Raw genomic sequence first — 23,076 nt, 5'->3', positions numbered from 1 at the left:
TTGAATAGTGAATAATGAGATAGATACTGAGTAATAAGATAGAAAGTATATAGCTATGTTGAATTAAAGCAGTTTGCTTTAATGCCTTGGAGGAGTTTATCCTGTATTTCCTAATCATTGCTTGTTGTTTTCTTTCCTTGATATTCAACATAGAGTATTTTTAAGCACACAGCACTATTTTTTGGTGTTGTCACATGAAGTTTGCTAGCACTTTGCATAAGAAAAGCTGCAGAATTGATTTTTTGTGTGGAAGAATGAAATTGAATTGTTTGTGGTTTTGACAGCACAGGAGGAGAAGAGGAGGCATTGCATCTCCTCAGGGCAATGGTCAAAAGCCTAGACAACAGTCCTTTAATGACACAGATGGTAATTACTGTTGGATGTGTACCAGGCCACAGCTAAATTATAGTGATAAGAGCTGTCATGGAACCCTCTAGCTTTTTAGAAGCCATGCAGAGGGTTTTCATATCCAGGAGTATTACTGAACAAAGGGTGGAGGGGAGTCTATAAGATGCTACAGGCAGTCAGCAACCATGGGCACTGCCTGTGTTGAGTTGAGATGCAGCAGACGCTCTCACTGCTGACTGAGAGGGCATTGACACCCCTGAAGTGCAGCACCACAACCAGTGTCCCATCTGAGTTGTTATATACAAAGTCAGGGAAATCTAGAAAGAAAAGAGTTGTCCACAGTGCCTTTCCACTGCAAAGTCTGAGGTCACACACTCATAATTATATTAGTGTTCTCAATAAATGTGCCAGTTCCATTGAAAATTTCAAGTACTGTTTGTGGTTAGTTGCTTTTATCTTCCTGATTAGCTGTCTCCACTTTGAAAGGGGAAACAGTACTGCTTTCAACCATTGTAACTGCAGGGTTCACAAATAGGCTTTTATACTTTGGAATAAAGAAACCACAGATAAAAATCCTTCATCATAGTTCAATAAAGTTAAATAATTTAAGAATTAAAATTTAGGCTTTTTCCAATTACTGTACAGTCCTTCTGGTAGTCCTCCCTTTTTCTAAAATCTCCTGCTGTTTTCTCTGCACTGTTGGACTAATAGTTCTGCACTCTTTCTAATGAATTATTAGAGCTGTTAAAATTTATTTTGCTGTGTAGGAGGTCTGTATGTGAACCAGAACATTGTGTTTAGTCCTGTACAAATGCAGAAGTAGCATAGTTTTCCAAAGCTACCTGTTGGTAACATTCGGTTGGAGTAATTGAGGTGAAAAGCAGAGAACACTGCAGTAACTGAGACAGTATTCTGAAAATGCAAACTGATGTTTTACTGGGGCATTAGTAATAGGAGTCCTTCTGTAAGTGGGGTTTCATTATTTAAGTATCTATTTCTGAATGATATTGTTTTACCTGAGTTGTCAGAGCTTGCTAATACAAACATAGCATGATATAATTTAAGGCTTTTTTTTTTTCTGGCAGTGGAGCAACACTTTCTAAATTATATGAAAATAAAGCAGGACAGAAGTTTTGGATCCTCAGACCCATATTCAGACACAATGGTGTTGCTAATGCTCTAGTATCTTTACTGTTTCTATATGCTCTGTACTGTTAACGATTGCAAGATAACCTTGAACCCCAGACAAGGTCGGAAGATTGTATTGCAGTGATTATCAAAGCTGTGGACTGAACAAATACAGGCAGTCAGTGTGCTGGTGGAACAGGTCTGTGGCTGTTTACATGGGCCATGTACAGTACATACAAGAGGTCTGTGAACTCAGGTAAGTGTTAGAAATAGGGTGTATTTTTAGCAGGGAGGTGTAAATAATGGTATGAAGAGACCTCAAAGAGAAGGTGTAGCTTCTCTAATCTGGGAAGTATTGAACTATAAGCATGGTAATATTTCAGCCATAAGGTGAGAGTACGGGAGGTATGCCTTGTTTGTGTTCAGAGACTTGCATTATGCCAGAATAAGAGTTCAGGTCATTGTGCTTGTCCTTCCTAGCTTTAGGGGCTTTACTGCTTATGAAATTCAGATCTCAGCCTTACTGTTTTTACAAAACAGTTTTTAAAATCTATGAGTAACCAAAATCTTATTTTGCTAATACAACAGGCAGCACATACGTACTTTGGACCATGCCTCAGTGTATAGTATTGTAGCTTAAACACATCACAGATTAATATTGCTGCATACTATGCTAGTATGTCTGCTGTGATTACAATTCAGAGTTTTGGGAGCAGTTTCACAAGTTAGTTGATGATCTCTGAAACACACGGGAAAGTATGTGAATCAGTAAAAAAGTGGCTAAGAAAGCAAGAGGTGGCAGCAATTGTAGTAATTCAACAGGCTTTTAGCAGGTCAAGGTGATATCCATGCAACTGTCTGGGCTTTCACTGCCAGGTATTTTGAACCCAGTTGTCTGCTGTAGAAGAGACAATTGCAGCTTTCCCTTTCCTGATTTTTTTATGCTGGGCAATGTAGTTCATTCTTGCTGTTCAGATAGATCCATAGACTTTGCAAAAAGTATGGCTAATTAGCATGAGAATCTTGCCTGATATCCTTATGAATTACAGCTGCAGCATATGTTTGAGGAGTTTCAGTTAAAAGAGCGTCTTGACATTTGAGTTGTATTCTGTATTGGTATGCTTTCTGGGACAGTCAACATGAGGAGATACCTTTTCTTAAAAGGCTCATGAAATTAAAATGTCTTTTCCAATTAAGATGATGTTATAGAATCCTTGATGCTTCTGGAGCAGGGACCTGTAGAGCTAAGTGGCAAAGAATCATGCTGAAGACCGTGGACAAGTTTGTTTTCCAGGGGAGACTGGATAATTAATGCTAGGTTTTGACTGACAGCTGTAGAATAGTATGAGTATTATTCAGAGGAGCTGTCTGTGTAAGATATTCTGTAAGTATTCCTTGCATCTTTTCTGTCTTCTCTCTGCATCGCTACAGGTACAGTCTCTGTGAACATGTCCATATGGTCAATAACAGTGAGCTGAAGTGTTTTGCTACTACACAATGCTGCGTTTTGTTAACTTGTTTTCAGGCTCTTTTCTTGATTGCTCAAGGAATTGCTCTAATTAATTTGCTATAGGAAGGCATAGCCTTAAACCATGGGGACAAAATCCAGTTGGTCAATTTTGATCTCAGTGTCAGGGATTACTCTCATGCTGTCTTTTGTTTAGCAGTATAAATGTGGGACAAATAAGTTTTTCTTTCTCATATTGTACATTACTGCTGCAAATCTGAGGAAGTAACTGGCTTCACTAGTGGGACTATGGTGGAGATGTTCAGTCATGATTAACATCTTGTTGATATACAGAATGACAGGACGTAGGTAAGAGTGTGACATAAGTATTTGTAGGCAGTTAATACAAAAAGGAGTAAAGTTAATCAGCATGAAAAAAAAGATCACTTCAAAAGAGATATTCACGAAATGGTGAAAGAAAACTTAGGACAATTGTCAAGTTGTTATCTCCAAAGTCTGTCCGTAGAAGAGGGTTTTTTTTGGGTTTTTTGTTTTTGTTTTTTTTTTTTTTCCCTAAGTAGACAGATCCCACTTTTACAAGCACAAATGAAAATTCAGCTGCACAGAAAATAGATTTTTCAAAGCAGTGGGATGCAGAGAAAAGCTTTGCTAGGTGACGCTATAAATAAAAATTTCTTCATTTTAAAAGACAACATTACAGTGGGGGAAGGGGAATAAATAGAAGGGAGAAGAAATGCTGGATTCACTGTGGCTTTGAGTAAGTGCGTGTAGAGAATGTGTTGTTTTTCTTTTCTAGATCCCTTGCTAGTTTCCAGCCAGTACTGGAAAACAAGGCTGCTGCTGTAGCTTCTGTAGTACCAGAGAGGCTTTTTTGTCAGCATTGTTTAATGAGCTATTTTTAACTTGAGTACTAGCTTCCAAGTGCCTCATTTTCTGTACTTGGTATTAATGGCAATATCTGGAAAACCCAAATGGAACACATTCCCTCCCTGAAGGAGCCAGTGTCCTTTTTAAGATAGTGCTGGGCAAAAGGAAAGAAGCAGCAACTCTGTCAGAGTATGTATTTCCAGGTACTTGGAAGGCATTGGAAATGGCTCTGCCTCATGCTGCTGGAATTACATGTTTGACATGTTACATTGCTGTGCTTTTTTAGCTAACAGGAAGTAAAGAATATGATCACAACTGATAAATTTTGTGTGGGAAGGGACTCCTGCTCCTTTCAGGACCTCTCAGCAGGGCCAGGTGGATGTTGTGAGGTGATTTTTTTTGGCTATGTTGTGGAGGCAAGTTGCTTGTGTGGCAAAGACCCAAGACTGTAGCTTTTCCTATGATACAATAGTTACTTTTCTGGTTACTGTTAGCTTACAATTTAGTTGCAAATATAAACATTTGAAAGTGGCAACTAAAACCTTACCTGCAGTTAAACAGAACTGGATGTTGTTTGGCCTTCTGCATACTAGGAAGTGTTCTGCTTTACGTATACTACTTGGTGTTTCCCATTTCTCAACACCAATAACCAAAGTGTTAATGTGCCTTTTGCTTCTCTCTCTCTCATTTGTAAAAAGCTAATGATACTGCTTTCACAAAACTTCTTTGAGGTTTCATGTGTTCATGAATCACTTAGAGACCCAAGAGAGATCAGATTTTCCTGCAGGTTTTTCTTGTACTTGTGAAGTATGTGTTTCCAGATCAATCTTGAATGAAGTGTGCATGAGCTGCAGCCTTCAGGCACAGATGGACAAACAGTACACTTCTTCCACACACACTCTTGTTGTCCAAGAAAATGGCAAACATTGGTCTAAGCCTTATTAAAATACCTTAGTAAAATGCATTGAAAATACAAGATGCTCTGTGAATCCTCCAAAGGAATAACGGGCTGTCTGCAACTCCAGAGCATTGTGTTTCATTACTTCAGTTTCTTCAGTTGAATCAGAAGCACAAAGTTTGCTTCAGATAAAAAGTGTTTCCTGTGACTAACAGAAAGATGGCTTTTTCTGGGGGGTGGAGGACAGGGAGTATGAGGAAGATGCATAGGCCTGAGCTGAAGTTGACACCTTCCTCCCTGCCTCTTGGATGATAGCATCTATCTGTTTATAGCATACCACACTGCTCTGAACTCATTGGGAGCCAAATGGATGCTTCAGCACACAAAGGCCAAACATCCTTCTTGGAGGCTTTATTGTGAGCTGTGGCTTGTCCAAATGAGTGTTAATAAACAGAAAATACCTAGAGAGATTACTTCAGTCCTCAGTCTCTCAGTGGTAGAATGTTTTGACCAGTCAAGTTTTCCAATTTCAGCTATTTGTTGCATTTTGCTTTGAAAAATTGCAGAATATTCTGCAGGAAAGGCTTCTGGAATGATCGATACATTTCTTGGAAAAAAAATGAAACCATTGAAGAGACCTGGACTGTAATGTGAGCATTTATACAGCCTATGAAGTATCAGGGAGCTAAGAAACATTTGTAGTAGTGGTCACAAAGCCCCTTATTTTATGTCAGTCATGAAGATATTTATCTGAAGTGTTCAGCTTTTCTGATCTTTGGAAGTGCTACCTTGGTCTGGTGATTGTGAGGCTTCACTTACGTGCAAAATATGTAGATAAGTACCAGGTGAAATAAACTGTTGGAAGGGTACTGTTGGAAAGACTTTAAGTTCTTGCTGTCTGGAAGAAAATGCACATGCTGAGATCATCAGCTGTTCTAGCACAGATTTAGAATTTACATTACAAATACTGAGAACCAGTATAAATTACCTTGCTGTACCCACTACTACAACCAGTAACGTTGAGGGGAGTTTAGAAGTATTTCATGGTGAGAAAAGAATGCTTGTTAAAGCTGTAAGAGGGATTCTTAAGAAAGCTTTCGGAGAGGGAGAATTAATTTGCACTTTTAGGACAAAAAGCACTTTTATTAAGGTAACAACAATTCTGTTTTCTTTGCCTACAGGAGGGAGTTGAAGTGAGGGTTGCCAGAATATTCAATACCTTTGGTCCTCGAATGCATATGAATGATGGTAGAGTTGTCAGTAATTTTATCCTACAAGCTCTCCAGGGAGAACCACTAACAGTAAGTAATGGCCATTCAGTGCCATGAAGAACTGTTTGTCTTTCTATCCTATCCTCATGTGCTCTGAAAGAAAATGGATTTTAGAAAACACTGAGGTTTCTTGCCCTCAGACTCACAGAAGTCTGAAGTCAGTACTGTTCTGTAGGAGGCAATATTGAGAGCTTTTCTTATTATTATTACTGCAACCCCCATGCTGTCTAAACTCTATCAAGAATGTGATAGAGGATAAAATAGAATATTTTGCACAACATCACCATTTTGTAGGAAGTAACTGTCTGACATTGAAAATTACTGAATACGACGAAAGGACTAAGGGGAGAGCTGTTTAGCTGCTCAGGTCAAATAAAATGAATTATCAGCAATAAGCAGTAGTTGCGAGGAAAAAAAAAATAAATAGATCCCCCTTGTATCATCACAGAATTTGGCTAACAGGAATACCAAGTGTCAACCTTTCCTGAAAGTGAATGGACTCAATCTCTTTGCTTTCTCAAGAGATTATTTACTCCATTTGAACCATCTCTTTAATTTGAAGATATTCTAGCCTATGCAAACACACCCATTTATGCTTTGTGTTATTGTAAAGGAAAGCTTTATTAAGAAAAATAAGGAGGTATCAAGAGAAATTGGGAGGAGGAGGAAACTACATTGTATTTTCTAGCCGTTGCCTGCAAATAAGAAAGGTAGCCACATAGATGACTTTGCAGAAATCATGCACAAATGACTTAGTTCTGTAAAACTGACCTACAAGCTAAAAGAAAACAAGCAGAAAGCTCTACTTGTGTACATAAAATCTGCTTCCTGTTTGCTTTGGGAGTCCATCAGGCCATTAGTGTGCTCTCCTGGTGCATTCCTCTCAGAATCATTTATTGGGCAAACTCTCAAACCCCTGATCTTACCCAATACCTGCTTAAATGTGAAATCCTGATTCTCTATCTGCCTCAGAGAGCAGCAGGTTTACTAAGTGACAAATGATGATGTGTATACCAATTGTATTGTCTTTCCTGTTCCCTGGGAAGACAGACATGCTTTTTGTCCTGTCTTTCCAAAAACTTTTTCTGCTGTAGCAGGTTGATAAGATGTGTGTGTCCCTAGTTAACCTTCAGTGCTTTCACCACTTAAATGTGCCTACTGATAGCCTTCACAATTTTAAGTATTCATGTTCTAGGGACTGTAGTACAGCAAGCACTTAAACAGTGAAAAAAATAATGTTATCTGATGCCATTATGTACACTGTAAGTATACTTTAATGTCTGGTTGAACTTCATTATGTTTCTTGATCCAGAGTGCCAGCACATAACCTGAGAAACCTTTTTATTTTTTTCGCTCTTAAGATTTTGGTATGAATCTGTAGAGGTGACTTTGGGAGTCTCATCCTTTAGAAATTCTACTTCCCATTTCCCCAGATAATACTATTTAGAGCCAAGTGATCCCCCCTCCCTGCATCTGATTGCTTTAAATGCTTACAGTATTTTGTGGGGTTTTTTGACAATTTTTTTAGAGACCACTAGTATTTGGTAGTCTCTCAAGTTGGCTGTTGTTAAGAGCAAATAAAAATTGCTAATCATAAGCACTTCTTAGTAGTCTGAGGTTTGGTTTAAACATTTGGCTCTCTTTTCTGGCTGCGTGTATGCTGCAGCTTCTTCCAGTGTTCCAGGAGAGGACAAACCATGGCTCTGTCCTACATCCCTGAGTATGTTTCCTATATGCAGAGTTGTGGTTAATAAAATGCCTACAGATCTGTTTACTGGAGACATGTCCGAGAGGAGGAAGACCTTCAAAGAACTGATACTTTGCCAAAGGCTCTGCAGGCACATCTTTTCCCATTCCTGTAACATTGAGCTTGTGTCTTGGGTGTTTGTCCTTGGGACGTTTTTCTAGAGTGGTGTGGAAAAAGTAATTGGGCTACAGAGAACTTCTGTGTTGATGTAACTTTTGTAATTTTCATCTGGTTTTAGGTCTATGGACCTGGAACTCAGACAAGAGCTTTCCAGTATGTCAGGTAAGCCTTGTTCGTAACTGTCTGATATTTACTTTACTTGATGGTTCTTTGAGCTTGGCCAGCTTTCCATGCATGTACATTTTAGTCAGAGAAATTTTGTTTATTCTTAGGCCAGATTTACTTTCAGAAGGGAGACACAGAAGTTTTTAAAAGTACCAAGAAACAAAACGTTAGTTGGTTTAGAACTTTGAGTTGAGATATTAATGTGTTCATCCTGTCAAGGGACAGCCAGTTAATGGGTAGGTAAGTTTTTCATGCTGAGCAGTTTGCCACTCTTTGCATTTTAATGCAATACTGCCACCTCGTGTCTTTGGGGGTGCTGTGATCAGTGTGTACAGTACATTCACATGTCCCTGTTCTGGGAAGAGAACCTGCTGAGGGCGTATTTGTGGTGTTAGCAATACCGCAATGTACTTTGATATGAAAAAAAGAATCTGTTCCTCAGAATCTTCTGTCATGCTAGCTAAACATCCATGCCAGGCTTCTGGGTTGGTTTAATGGTTCTCTGCTTAAGACTGTTCTTTCCCTCTGCTTAAAGTAGTAACAGCCAGTAGTAGACATTGTGGAAACGCCATCAGTTCAAAGTAACCACTTTGTTCCTGATTATAAGTCATAATGAAAGGGATCTGGATTTGTATGTCCGGGGCAAGTTGCTAAATTTGTTGCTGATAATCCAAAATAATTTCAGATTATTTTGCTGGAGGGAGGTAATTCCAAATGCTCCATCCTTTCAGTGTTCAAAGCCAGTTTGGAGAGGGCCTTGAGCAACGTGGTCTGGTGTGAGGTGTCCCTGGTCATGGTGGGGGGTATTGGAACTAGATGTTCTTAAGGTCCCTTCCAACCCAAACTAGTCCATGATTCTGTGAAATACTGTTTTTTAATAAAATTGGTTTAAGAACTTATGAAACAAATAGACAATTCAAACAACAAACTGCAAGGAGGGGGAAGGGGAGTGTGTCATGTTCCTCTGTTTTACAATTTGTTCTGTTTGAAATGTGTTGGAAATGGCCCTCCTAAATATGCTTGGGTACTGGAGGGAAGAAGGAGTTTTAATTGTGTTTTGGTAATTTGATTTTTTTTTTTTTTCAGTTGTCATTTGATATGGTCAGGTGAACTATAGACAGTTTATCCCAATGATAATTACCCTTTCAAACTAACTTCTGGTTCAGTACATCAACAGGGACTGTGGGACAAACAGCCAAGAAAGCATGCACCCATTGAATTATACACTGTACACTATAGACAGTTTATCCCAATGATAACTACCCTTTCAAACTAACCTCCGGTTCAGTACATCAACAAGGACTGTGGAACAAACAGCCAAGAAAGCATGCACCCATTGAATTATACACTGTATACACTGCTGCCTGATCTGCTTCACTGGAGCTCTGAGGAGGCAGCCCTCTTTTTAGACAAGAATATTATTTATAGGGAAGTGGAAGTTGCCTCAATCTGTTCTTCCCATTTTATAGCGATCTTGTGAATGGCTTGGTTGCGTTGATGAACAGCAATGTCAGCAGTCCTGTCAATTTGGTGAGTATGAGACCTCCACTCTACTGTGTTTACTGTGCAGTGGCCAACATCACCTCTGTTTCCCTCCTTGTCACTAATGCTGATTTCTAGAAGAAATAAATGGAGCAAAAAAGTTCTTTCCATTAGAAATAATATATTCTTCCATGTTATTCTCTTTATAAGTAAGTCCCTAGATGTCGTGACTTTACAGTTCCAAGAAAAGGCTAAATGGATACATTTTCTAGAATTTTTCATTTGTTTTAGCAAAAGATTTATCTAATTAGAATAATTTAAAAAAAAATTAACAGGAAAAACAGCAAACAAACAAACACACACACACACACACACACACACACAAAACACACAAAAAAACCCCAAAACATGGGAGACATGCAGAATACACTAAGAATTGTATGGTATAATTTTCTGATATTGATTAAGGCTGTTTAGAATTTTTCTAATAAGATTTTTGTTCTCTCACCTTACTCTCAGCATTGGATACAAGAATAAAAAAAGGATGCATATGCTTGGTCATTTCTGTATAGCTCAACTTTTGCCAGGTCAGACGTTCAACTCTGCAAGGCAGTTAGTTGTTCACTAGATTTCCTTTTTTACTGTGGTCAGGAATTCATTTCTGTATTTCCATCCTAACGCTGATATTTTTCAAACCCCATCACGTTTTGTCTCCAGAAAACTCAGTGTTTAAATCTATATGTACCTGGATATTCAGCTATAAGTCAAACAAGATATAGTAAAGAAGAGTTGTACAACAAGGAAAGCTAGGGACAGAGGGAATTAGTTTTGATGAAGGTGAGCTAATGCAGACAGTAAGTTTTTCATTTAGTTTTTTGTTCTGAAATGTTGATCTGGAGTTCACGTGCAAGTTGTTTAGAGAAAAAAATAAGGAATATTGTATAGGCAAGCAAGTAGCCCTTATACATACTGATGATATGCAAGCTGTAGGAAATGTGGAAGCGATTGTTAACAGCTAAATTAGTTTGGATTCCTAACTTTGGATGAACTGAGAATTTAGCATACTTCATTATATCATCTGTCCTCGACTCAGCAGAGTCCTTGAATCCAGATTTCAAACTGTGCTGTAGTTGTGTGGGCTGCTGAGTGGTATATGCCTTTACTGTGATTGAAGTGCATTTGCCCATTCTTTACAGCCTAATTTCTTTTGGATGCCCCCCCCCCCCACACCTTGAATTAGCAAGGCAGATGTAATAGAAGGCAACTTTTCTACTTAGTATGGAGCTTGTCAAAGTTTATTTTTTCATCAAAGTAGGAATAAAGCATAATGTTTACCTCTTTCACAGTTTTAAATGACCCTGTTGGAATCATGTTAGAAATTAAGTTGTTATTGTCATGAATATCCTTTCTATTTCTAGGGAAACCCAGAAGAGCACACTATCTTAGAATTTGCTCAGTTAATTAAAAAGCTTGTTGGTGAGTATGATAAGTAATTCTTGGTAAAGCATATGAAGTACTTACTGTTGTTAGACGATTATTACTTGATTAGTATGTGTAATATATGGATTGGTCTTTGTAATATATGTAATTGGTCTTTGGATTTCTTAATAATTTTATCAAAGGCATGTAATTGTATCTCAATGATATAATTAAATATTACTAAGATAATCCAAATCCTCTCAATTAGGTGTAAAATATTGCATGAACAGTAGGATTAATACATCCTTTCCTGTGTATCTGTGCAATCTATGCAAATCATTTTGTATAATGTTTATGCATTTTACCTTTGTTTTGGCACAAGGACATACCTAAATGAAACATAAAATACATGAATGAAAATGTCTTGCATAGTGTCTCAGCTGAAATACAGATACTCCAGCAAGGTGGTTCTTCACAATTATGTAGGCTGTTCTCCTCAAATTACTACTAAAAGCCTCATGAGGGTGTCAGCACCTTTCTAGTATGCGTCTGGGAAGAAAACACTGGATTTCTCTTCATTCCTGCTCTGATATCTGTAGCAAATCAGAGCTCTCAAGAATGGAAGTGAGTGGCTATGCTTAGTCTTTTAATGTGGCTTCCTAATGAGATGAAACATACTGATTAGCCAAGGATTTTCAGTCTGTAGATTCCAGAACTGCTTCTGAGGGATCTGAAAAAGCCAAGTTCAGGCATACAGAACAGAAGCTGCTGCATGTGATGTTTCTAATAGCAGACTGTCCCCTCTGGAAAACTTTAATGAATCTACAGATCAGAGAAGAAAGTTGAAAACCACAGCACCAAACCCATCAGGCATGTAGAATAATTGTTGTATCTTTGTTCGCAAGCATTCTGCTCGGAGAGGTGGCTTTGGAGGAGGATTCGGAATAGGCTCTGAGGTTCTTAATGACTTTTGTCTCGGTCTTCACTGGCAAATGCTCTGACAGCACCACCCAAGCCTTGGAAGGCAGATGTGGGGACTGTGAGAATGAAGACCCTAGGCCTGCTGTAGGGGAGGGTCTGGTTCGAGACCATCTTAAAAACCTGAGCGTACACAAGTCCATGGGACCTGATGAAATCTATCCGCGGGTCCTAAAGGAGCTGGCGAATGAAGTTGCTAAGCCACTGTCCATCATATTTGAAAAATCATGGCAGTCAGGTGAAATTCCCGACGACTGGAAAAAGGGAAATAACCCCCATTTTCAGGAAGGGGAAAATGGGTGACCCGGGGAATTACAGACCAGTCAGTCTCACCTCTGTGCCTGGCAAGATCTTGGAGCAGATTCTGCTGGAAGGCATGCTAAGGCACATGGAAAACAACAAGGTACTTGGTGACAGCCAGCATGGCTTCACTAAGGGGAAATCCTGCCTCACCAATTTGGTGGCCTTCTATGATGGGGCTACAGAACTGATGGACAGCAGTAGAGCAGTTGATGTCATCTACCTGGACTTGAGCAAAGCGTTCAACACTGTCCCACACGACATCCTTGTCTCTAAATTGGGGAGACATCAGTTTGATGGATGGACCACTCGGTGGGTAAAGAACTGGCTGGATGGCCACACACAAAGAGTTGTGGTCAATGGCTCAGTGTCCGGCTGGAGACCAGTAACAAGTGGTGTCCCTCAGGGATTGGTGTTGGGACCGGTCTTGTTCAACATCTTTGTTGGTGACATGGACAGTGGGATTGAGTGCGCCCTCAGCAAGTTTGCCGATGACACCAAGCTGTGTGGTTCGGTTGATACGCTGGAGGGAAGGAATGCCATCCACTCCAGCTTGTGAGGTGGGCTGATGCCAACCTCATGAAGTTTAACCATGCCAAGTGCAAGGCCCTACACCTGGGTCGGAGCAATCCCAGGCACAGCTACAGGCTGGGCAGAGAAGAGATTCAGAGCAGCCCTGCAGAGAAGGACTTGGGGGTGTTGATTGATGAGAAACTGAACATGAGCCGGCTTCAGTGTGTTTGCAGCCCAGAAAGCCAACCGTATCCTGGGCTGCATCAAAAGGAGTGTGACCAGCAGGTCAAAGGAGGTGATTTTGCCCCTCTCCTCTGCTCTCATGAGACCCCACTTGGAGTACTGTGTGCAGTTCTGGTGTCCTCAACATAAAAAGGACATGGAGCTGTTGGAACAAGTCAGGAGGAGGGCCACGAGAATGATCAGGGGGCTGAAGCACCTCCCATATGAAGATGGGCTGAGAAAGCTGGGGCTGTTCAGCCTGGAGAAGGCTGCATGGAGACCTCAGAGCAGCCTTCCAGTGTCTGAAGGGGGCCTATAGGGATGCTGCGGAGGGACTCTTCATTAGGGACTGTAGTGATAGGACAAGGGGTAATGGGTTAAAACTTCAACAGGGGAAGTGTAGATTGGATATAAGGAAGAAGTTCTTTCCTGTTAGGGTGGTGAGGCAGTGGAATGGGTTGCCCAGGGAGCTTGTGAATGTTCCATCCCTGGTGGTGTTCAAGGCCAGGTTGGACAGAGCCTTGGGTGATACGGTTTAGTGTGAAGTGTCCCTGCCCATGGCAGAGGGGGGGGAACTGGATGATCTTAAGGTCCTTTCCAACCCTAAGTACTCAGATTCTATGATTCTTAGTTCTACATCCATAAAATCCCATGGTAATATGGCATATAAACTATTTGCTAGATTTGGTTAGAGAAATAAGTCTGTTTCTGTGTACTGTCATGGGGAAAGGCAAGTACTATGTTGGCTCAGGCTAGGGAGTGTGGGCAAAGAGGAGGTGAAGTCCTACAATGCAAAAGTGCTGACAATCACAGAATTGTTAAGGTTGGGAGGAACCTCTGAAGATCATTTGGTCCAACCCTTCTGCTCAAGCCGGGGCAGCTACAGCCAGCAGTGGCTCAGAATCATGTCCAGACTCCACCTGAGTATCTCCAAGGATGGAGGCTCCACAGCCTCACTGGGCAACTTGTGCCTCTGCTTGGTCACCCTCCCTAAAACAGCATTTCTTGATGTTCAGGGGAGGCCTCATTTTGTGCTCATTGCCTCTGGTCCTGTCACTGAGTGTCACTGAAAAGAGCCTGGCTCCTTCTTCTTTACTCCTCCCGTCAGGTATTTTCCACATGGATAAAATCCCCCTGATCCTTCTCTTCTCTAGACTGAACAGTCCCAGCTCTCTCAGACTGTCCTCACAGGATAGGGGCTCCAGTCCCTTCATCTTCATGGCCCTTTTTTGGACTTTCTACAGTATGTCCATGTCTCTCTTGTACTGGGGAGCCCAGAACTGGTGTCCGCGCTTCAGATGTATCGCACTAGTGCTAAGTAGAGGGCAAAGGCGTGTGGCTGGCTAACATGCAAGTTGGTGTCCACCTAGGACCTACTTGAGCAGTCGTTTCATCATAAAAGGTTATTTGACTGGTGAAGCATGATTTCCTTTCTGTGAATCCATGTGGAAATCTGTGAAATCCATTTTGCTGTGGAACAACTGATTTACCTAGTGTTGCATGGAGTGCAGCTATGTCTGTGGAAAGCAGTTCAGTGGTAGAATTATGAAGGAGAAAGCTGCAGAAAGACCTGATGCTCCAACAGGTAGGAAAGGTGTGAATGTAAAGCATAGTGAATTGCAGATGATAACACATAATCTCTTGTTTAATAGGCAGTGGGAGTGAAATCCAGTTTCTCTCAGAAGCACAGGATGACCCTCAGAAACGAAAACCTGACATCAGAAAAGCCAAGTTGTTGCTTGGCTGGGAACCTGTGGTACGTACCGCTGTTACTACTGTTGTGTGCGGAAACACAGGGTGGCAGAGGGGGATGGAGGACTACATTATTATGATATGTTTTGGTTATGAGGATATCTGCTTAACACAATCTCCAGGACAATTGTTTAAGGGCTGTCTCTCATAGGTTGCCCTAGCTCGTGATTCAGGAACTGCTGGGGAAGATTTTGTAGCTTGTGCCATGCAGAACAGCAGATTATCATTAGCATTTGTAATATATTTAAGTAGGAAGAAAACATTGTATAGATAACCATTTTACCTTTTTCACATGCATGGTATGAAGTGTCTGCCTTTTTGTGAGCCAGTTGAATCCTTTGAAATATATACACAGTTATGGGAGCTAATGAGTTTGCTGCTGTTTTGTTGTAATCATCATTCCTGTTTTGGTGTGGTAACATGCCTTATGGAAGGGGAAAATTGCATTTATTTAATTAAATATTTTTTTCTTACTTTTTGGAGTAAAACCGTTTTTAAGATTACCCGTAACAACGTTGTAACCAAAAAAGTCTTATTTGGATTGATAGGGAGAAATATGAGCACCAGAAAAATCTTGTGGTTTTTAGAGTCTGTTTAAAGGGAAATATGTGGAACTCAAGCAAAACAGAAGCTAGCCAGGGAGATGACATTTATTTTTTTATTCTGTTGGACTACAGTAAACCCAAATAAGAAGCCCTTATTTTGGACTACAAGTGTCACACGTAGAGATCTTCGGGGCTTGTTCTGAATGTTGGTCAGCTTGCAATATGCTCATGGTTAGCCTAACATCTCACCACCCACAATAATGTCTGTCCATCTCTAGAACTTCGTTACCAGCCACCTGAGGTGGTGTTAAGATTGTGGTGGTTCTGCACAGCTAATATACAAGATACGCAAAATGCCCATGGTTGCTTGTTTTTCCTTTCTCGATCTTTTTGGTGAAGTTAACTGTGTATAACCAGGCATAGCTGATGATTAAGAGCTGGTTTCTTTGAGGAAGCAAGGGCTACTTAATTCCTGGAAAAGGTGTGACTTTCTTAGTTCCCTTCCTAGCTAGCACAGTGGTTTTGTAGGCTTTTTTAGATTTGCAGGCAAAATTCTTTCCAGGAAACATGTGAACCTATCTAGTAAATGTAAGGCTATTAATAGAAAAAGGCAACTCCAGACCATTCTGAGAAAGGATTCACAGAGGTACCTCATATAAGTAGACTGTGCCTGAAAGCACAAGGACAATGGCAAGTGTTACAATCACAACAGGTTTAAAACAGTTAACATTTTACTTCTTGACCTTCTGTGTTTGGCACAGTCAGTAACAAAACTTACTCTTAAGTAGCAGCTGCAGTGTTGGTACATCAAGGCAAGTAGTTCTTGTGCTATTATTTTATCCTCCTGTATTGATGGTATCAGTGAGCATGTCAATATCATAGGGCTCCTGAGAAAAGTGGGTAGTATTTCTGTTGTTCCCATATGTAAATCATAGTGTGTAAATTACAGACATAGAATATGAAGAATTGCAATTTTTTGTATAGGATTTAAGGACACCAAATGAGATACTGGATGATAATTTATATCTCTTTTTCTGTATATCAGTGGAGCACTGAAGAAGTAAAAACAAAAATTAAAAACAAAAACCAAACAAAACCCACCACCTTTATAACTAACCAGTCTGTGAGATTCTGTGAAAGAGGATCTTCAGTCATTAATAACAGAAGGGGCTTAAATTTCTGCATGCTTTTCTCTTTCAGTGCATTAGGAATTGAACGTAGAATTATGTGTAAACAGACCAATCATAACCACCTGATGGAGATCTAAAATTGTTGGCGTTTTTTACTTACTATATCAGAAAATACATCTGATCTTTAAAAGCTAACACGCATCAGCAGTGCCAAGAAGTAACCAGAATGTGGTGCTGTTAATACTTACATTGGCTGAGAATGAGACTTCTAGCAGTCTTTTGATAGCTGTATTAAAAATATACTGTTGTGAAAAGGGTTGATGTGAACTCAGAGTGATATGATTCTCTCATTGCTTTTGCGAACAGGTCCCACTGGAAGAAGGTTTGAATAAAGCAATTCATTACTTCCGTAAAGAACTTGAGTATCAGGCAAACAATCAGTATATTCCCAAACCAAAACCCGCAAGGATGAAAAAAGGAAGAACAAGACATAACTGAAGGCTGTTGGTTGGACAGGAAATTCCTGGCGTGACATTTGACGGATGTAATTTTTTGTTTCTTCTTTTATTTTATTTTTTATTTTTTTTAATTTGAGAGACTTTGAAACACAGGTATCATGAAGAACAAACTGGAATTTCATTCTGAAGCTTGCTTTAAAGAAGTGGATGTGCCTAAAAATAACAAATATTCCCCTCCCCCTGCAAATCTTGCCTTGCACTTTTTAAATCTGTCTTTTTATGTAAAATAGAGTAGAAGCATCTTTTAGTATCTTCAAGTTTTATATCTTGCTGTGAGATCATTTTGTTGTGACTGTCCTTGACAGTTTTATTTACTGGTTTCTTTGTGAAGCTGAAGATAAACACAAACGGGATGGAAAATGCCAATTTATTTATAAAATGGGTACTATAAAATATGAGATGTTCTACTATGCATAAGAAAAAAGCTAGTGGTATTGTCAGGTGAGAGACACTGATGTCTACATATAGAGGAATTTAAAAGAATTCTGTATGAGAGCTTTATGTATTCTTTAAAGGAGAGATTTTTTTCAAAGGTTTAGTTTTAGTTGTACACTTGAATTTGAGATATTTTCATTGATTACCATGGATAAGGATATTTTGAATCACTACTGTGTTGTGCGTACTCTGGGAATAAAGTTAATGTATAATTGGTTACAGTGGTTGAATATGCTATTTTAATAAAATATTGAAACTTCTCTTTACTGGTTTCAGGGTTTCACTGTGGCCACTTCTCTAGCATTACACATCTGTGCATTCATTGTGTATTAATTAGAAAGTAAGTCTGTAAATAATTAGCTCAAAGTTAGTAGCTTCAGGTTTTCATTGCTTGTCTCTCAACAGATAACGCAGGAAGGGCTGCAGCATCTCTGTTGAAATAGATTGGCCAAAACCATTGTGATTTATTCCAGATCAGGTAGTTGATAGTGATGCAGGAGTCTAGGACTTTCTTTAAACTGTAGAGTCTAACTGCAGCCTCTCTATCTGAGGAAATGTTTTTATGTTAAGCAATTACTGAATTGCCAGTAAATGCTTTCAAACAAAAAACCCAAGCAAGCAAATAACAACCAAAAAAAAACCCAACAAAACAACCCACCAACCAAAAAGATCCAGTTCCTTTTATTTTTAATAGTTCTTCTTTATTTTTAATATAGGAGGGGGGGTTGGTAGAGAAGTTTCTAAAAGGTATTTTGGCTTAGTGCCACTTCAAAATCCTAAATTTTAGCAAGCAAACTGATTTGACTTTATCTCATTGAAGTTTCATGTTTTATTAGCTTTTGAGTATCTTTAGAGTGATGGTCAAAGGGGGAGTTACCTGTAGTACTGATGTGATGCCCTGACCTAAGGAAGACTATGAGCAGTGTGGTGTTTAGGCCCCATTGTTTGAGCATGTCATGCATCAGAGCCTCCTGGTGCTTGCAAGGCTGGGAGACGCATCCAGTCTGTCTAGTAAAGCTCCCCAAGGACTCCAGCAATGATGGGGCTGCCAAGTTTGTTTGTGTGCCCTGTCTGGGCTGGGTCTGCAGCAAACCTTTCAAGACAAAACAGTTTCTTCCCTGCTTACGTGCACAAGTTTTCTTCCGGTGGAAGTCTCGCAATGTAACTAAGATGAGGAGCCAAGCACCATTTTCCTGTCTGGAGTCAGAGGTAGAATTTAGATATTACACATTGCCTTCATCTTCTCCAGAGCTGAGCAGCTTGAGGTCTGCTTTTTTGTTTGAAGTCTTTTTCTAGGTATTACTTGATCTGGACATTTATTCCGTATTAAATTGCCTGAAAAGTACACCATGGTTTGCATGCTCCAAATGTGCCTATAAACTGCCATTACTGATACACAGTGCACTAAGCACAGCCTCTCCTTATACTCAAAACCACAGCTGGAGGATATATATGCAAGTAATGCCCACTTCAGTAGTTCTGTGTTGAGAATTGTTCATCAGCTCCCAGCATGGTGGTTTTAACTCCTAAGATCAAGATTATGTCTGGGAGAAGGTGCTCTTTCTCCTTATGTTTTACTTGTGCAAATCGTGCCATTGGATGCCAAAGCATCTCCCAAGAGGTGGTGGACAAGGGAGCATCCCTAGTCGCACATTTAGAGCAGCCATTGAGAATAAATGGGAGCTGTGTTTACTAGCTGTTACTTCCAGAGCTGGTTTTCATTTGATGACATTTTCAGTGCAAAATACATACACTGTACTGGAACAAGTATGCTTCTGGAGATGCCTTACAAAGTCTGAATGTTTGGATACTACAGATAGGAATTTAAAAGCTTTTTAGGTTACTTCACAGCCTGACTTCCTCCATAAAAAAGCAGATCAGAGAGAGGGCAAATGACTGATAGATGCAACTGATCTGTAAGCATGTGGCATGCATCCCACTGGGCCTGAGCAGCAGGCTGTGTCGATTTGCTACTCTCCTTGTATTGTTTCTAGCTTTTGTTTCAGAAGATCTTCGTTCAGTTCACATCTTCATTCTAAATTGTGTCTTCCAGAAACAGCAGCTGAGGCAGCTGTTGCCGTTCTTCGGGTCTGAAGCCAGTGACTGGCCTTCTAGCTGATTTGAAAGGCATGAATCATGGCTGTTAAAACAGACCCCTCTGGTGCTTAAGGCTGAAAGTCTGGGATAACTTCAAATTTTATCTGGTCTGAACTGAGTCTTTAAGAAGGCAGATACTCTGCTCCCATCTGGGGTTATACATCGCAGTAGGAGAAGGAAGTAATCACATTTGCAGGGAACCACAGGTAAGAAACGGTGCCTACCTTGCCAGAAGAGCCACTTCTGTTGGACAGCAGTTGAATACAGCACTGAAAGCTTGGAAACATAGGAGCTGGGAGTAAATGAAGCTGAGACATGTTCTCATTTCCATGCCAGAAGGCAATGTATGGTAATTGGGTTTTTTTCAGGAAATCTGAGAATTGGGGTTTTCTGCTGACACCTGGACAGGCAGGCAAGGTAAAACTAACACGACATATAAATGGATGCATTGAAGTGCCTGTTTTAGTCATAGTGATCTGCATAAACAGACTGCTCAGCTGGTGTTATGTGCATGTCCTCCTCTCTTAGTACAGAGTATGCAGTGTAGCAGAGGTCTGTGGTGAAATGGCAAGCTTGGTGCTGGGGAGTGAGATCAGCCTTCTAGATGTGTGCAAGGCATCCACTGCTATGGGTTGCTTGAACCTCGCAAGAAGGACTACTCTTGCTGCTGGAAGTTACCAGTGTGAGACCCACAGTTGGATTTTGATGTCCTGTTTCTTTATTTCTGTATGTAGGCTGCTCAGGAGCACTGTAAAACACATTGCTGATCTACAGACAAGCTATAGTGGGGCTTGGAGACCAAATTTGTTTCAAGTAGTTCCATGAATATATAGTCTAGAGAAGTCTCATCCCTATCTTTATGTTAGATTTTTTGCTGTATGGGGAAATCGTGTTCTGATCTGACAGTCTTCCTGTGTCTAGGGTGTTTGCAGTTCTCCTAATGTGTATGGGCACTGCTGGTTTCGTACCCAGTGAGCTCATTGCCCTCTGGCATTTATGAATGTCTCTGTCATCTATTTTTTAATGCATTTCCAGGAATATAATATATTTGAAAAAAACTTACACTTCAGTCAGGGTTAGAATTGAGTTTCAAAGTTGAGAGAAAGAGGCAAGGGAGAAGGGGACGACACACAGTTGCGTAAATTCATTAGCCTTAGGGAACAGGATAACAGAGGACAAACCAGGGCTTTGATTAGTGTGGTAGATTGAGCTAGTCCCCAGTCTTACTAGTATTAACACTGCTTGAGGCCAAGAAGTCCGTGAGGATTGTTAGAGGCTGATCAGAGAAGACCCATAAACGGGAAGAACTGCTTTGTTAATAGCAGGGGAAGCGTGTACTCAGCATTGCTAGTCCATCTGCACAGTGGGACTGCAGCCACCACAAATCTGTAGTTGCTCTATTGCGAATGTATCCCTGTGCTTGGATCAAAAGTGGCAGCAGAAGAGAATGCCCTATTTGAGGCTCTGACTCAGAGCTACCAGGAACAGCAGCAATTGCTCTGGAGAAAAACGTGGCTCCTCTCGTATGGCAAGGGGGTTCCTGAATGTGATTCCATAACAGGGAGGTTTTTCTGAAATAACACTTCATATTTCTTGCAAAAAAAAAAACCCAGACTGGTTCTCTAGTCCTTTTCCTATTCCCTTTCCCCACTCTCACTTGCCTATCCCATAATAACAAATGTGGCAACAACTTCTTGTCCACCTTGTTTTGTTGCCATTTACAGGCTGGAACAAACATCAGCTGGTCCATACTTGCTTTTTTCCCTAGTTTCTGACATGCTTCTCTGTAGCGAGGGGGATCCTCTGAATCCCTTGGCTGAAGCAGCTGAAAGGTCCAAATCATGAAGCCACAGGGAACTTTGGGGTGGCCTGAAGTACTATCAAAGCCAAGCACAGCAGTCTGGGCTCTGCCCCACTGCAAAGAAAGCTGCTTTGAGCAAGGAAATCTGCATCTTCCACCTGGGAAGCAGTCCTGTGATAAAGTGCCCTGTCCTTCACACTCATTTTTGTGTTACAAATAGGAACTTAAGGGGAATTAAGACCCTCCCCACCATGGGATGGCTGGGGACAATGATGATGCGAAGCACCCTGTGCTGCCTTGCACAGCATAGCGAAGAGGCTGTGAGGGGATGCACAGTTTTTGTCTGTGTTTTGGGGCAGAAAAAAATTGACAGGAAATTAATTTTGTTAATGTAGTTAACTTAGGAGCACTCCAGCATACTGCCAGACTTTGCTTCCTAATGGTCTTCCTCCTTTTGCCCAAACCTGTGACAGCTCGCACTTGCTTTCTCTGTAACTTATTGCATGTACTTTTGCATCATCACCGCTGCTGCATCGCACTGCAGGTGCACCCCTCTGCAAGAAGGTGGGTGCCCTCTCCTCAGAAGAGAGAGATCATAGCTTTGTGAGCCTGCAGATCATGGAAAGCTGCTGGGCTGAGTCAGTCTGCAGGAACAGACACAGCTTGCAAAGGCCTTGGAAGAGCTGGTGTTTATTTACAGCACTTTATTTTTCCCTATTCAACAGGTCTGAATTCCCAATCATAAATTCTGGGAAATGATGGAAATGATCAGCATGGTTCAAATGGCACCAAATTCAGAGCATTTTTCTAAGACACAAAAATGAAAGTATTCTTCTAGGAATAGGTGTTTTCCAACTGTGCAAAAGAGTGTGCTTGGCTCAGAATGTGATATTCTGTATTTGGAATAAAGGCTCTTCTACCAAGGAAATACACCAGTTTTAAAGTGATTAAACTTGCAAGGATTCTGCTAAGAGCAAGCCCTCCAAAACATAGGGGAAGCTGAGGTTTTGGAGGATGTAACTCCTGTGTGCATCTGTACGTGTGGAGAAGTGACTTACATGTTTGTTCAGTTTGGATCCCTCAGCAAAGAGCTGTCTCCCTGGAAGCGTTCCTGCAGGGAGCTGCATGTTGCTGGGCTGCCTGTCCTAGACACCACTCCATCACACAGTGGTGGCTCTAAGTGGAAGATTAGGAAGTACACTCAGTTAAGAAACAAGTGAAGTGTAAGGAATGGTGTTACTGTGATCCATGCTTTGGAAATTCCTGGTAAGCTTTAGATGACAGACAGCTGAAACACCCCTGCTGTCCCTTCTGACAACTGGCATTTGCAGTACACATTTCATCTCTCTTTATCCTGATGTTTCAGCTCCAGAAGCTGTGGAGAAGCCACCCTTTCTCACCTGCCCAATCTCTTTCCCCCACCAAGCTCCTCCTGAAGCCCCTGACAGTTGAAATCTCCCTCCTAGACTTCATGAGGACTTCACAGTAACGAGAGAAGCAGCAGTGTGGCTGATGTTGCTGTGGTAGAAAAGATGGTTGTATTTTGGGGATCTTAACCCCACTAACCGCCACCGCCACCACCCCCACCAACCTTCCCCCAATCCACTGCGCTTCATTGACAAATGCCCAGGCTCTGATGCATTTTGGTAATGTATAGACTCCAGTTTGAATTGAGGATAGAGGGAACTAGGTAGGAATTGTGCCTGGGGACTGTGTTGGATGCTATCTGATACTAACCTCATTTTAAATAGCTTAGTTAGTTATTGTATTCCATATCGAGCTAGCCTGGAAGCTTGTAGCTCAGTGGAAAGGACACAAAGGGGAGTATTCATCAACGATAACCTTCGGGTTATCGTGCCTGGGAGGGGTTGG

At 40.8% G+C, this 23,076-nt stretch overlaps 1 protein-coding gene across 1 annotated transcript in view; it reads left to right on the top strand.

Moving 5' to 3' along the window:
• Positions 1-17,566, top strand: part of UXS1 (UDP-glucuronate decarboxylase 1) — a 60,399-nt gene extending 42,833 nt beyond the window's left edge. The window contains exons 10-15 of the mRNA XM_061377867.1: positions 5,891-6,010; positions 7,966-8,009; positions 9,482-9,542; positions 10,913-10,970; positions 14,579-14,682; positions 16,720-17,566. Coding sequence (XP_061233851.1) covers positions 5,891-6,010; positions 7,966-8,009; positions 9,482-9,542; positions 10,913-10,970; positions 14,579-14,682; positions 16,720-16,851 — 519 coding nt within the window. The 3' untranslated portion in view covers positions 16,852-17,566. The remainder of the gene's footprint in view (positions 1-5,890; positions 6,011-7,965; positions 8,010-9,481; positions 9,543-10,912; positions 10,971-14,578; positions 14,683-16,719) is intronic.
• The last annotated feature ends 5,510 nt before the right edge of the window (positions 17,567-23,076 follow it).

The sequence above is a fragment of the Neopsephotus bourkii genome, unplaced genomic scaffold (assembly GCF_033783945.1).
Source record: "Neopsephotus bourkii isolate Nb327-2 ecotype Australia unplaced genomic scaffold, CSIRO-AGI_Nbou_v1 NB_1760, whole genome shotgun sequence".
Classification (NCBI taxonomy): domain Eukaryota; kingdom Metazoa; phylum Chordata; class Aves; order Psittaciformes; family Psittacidae; genus Neopsephotus; species Neopsephotus bourkii.
This window is presented reverse-complemented; position numbering and strand designations above follow the sequence as displayed.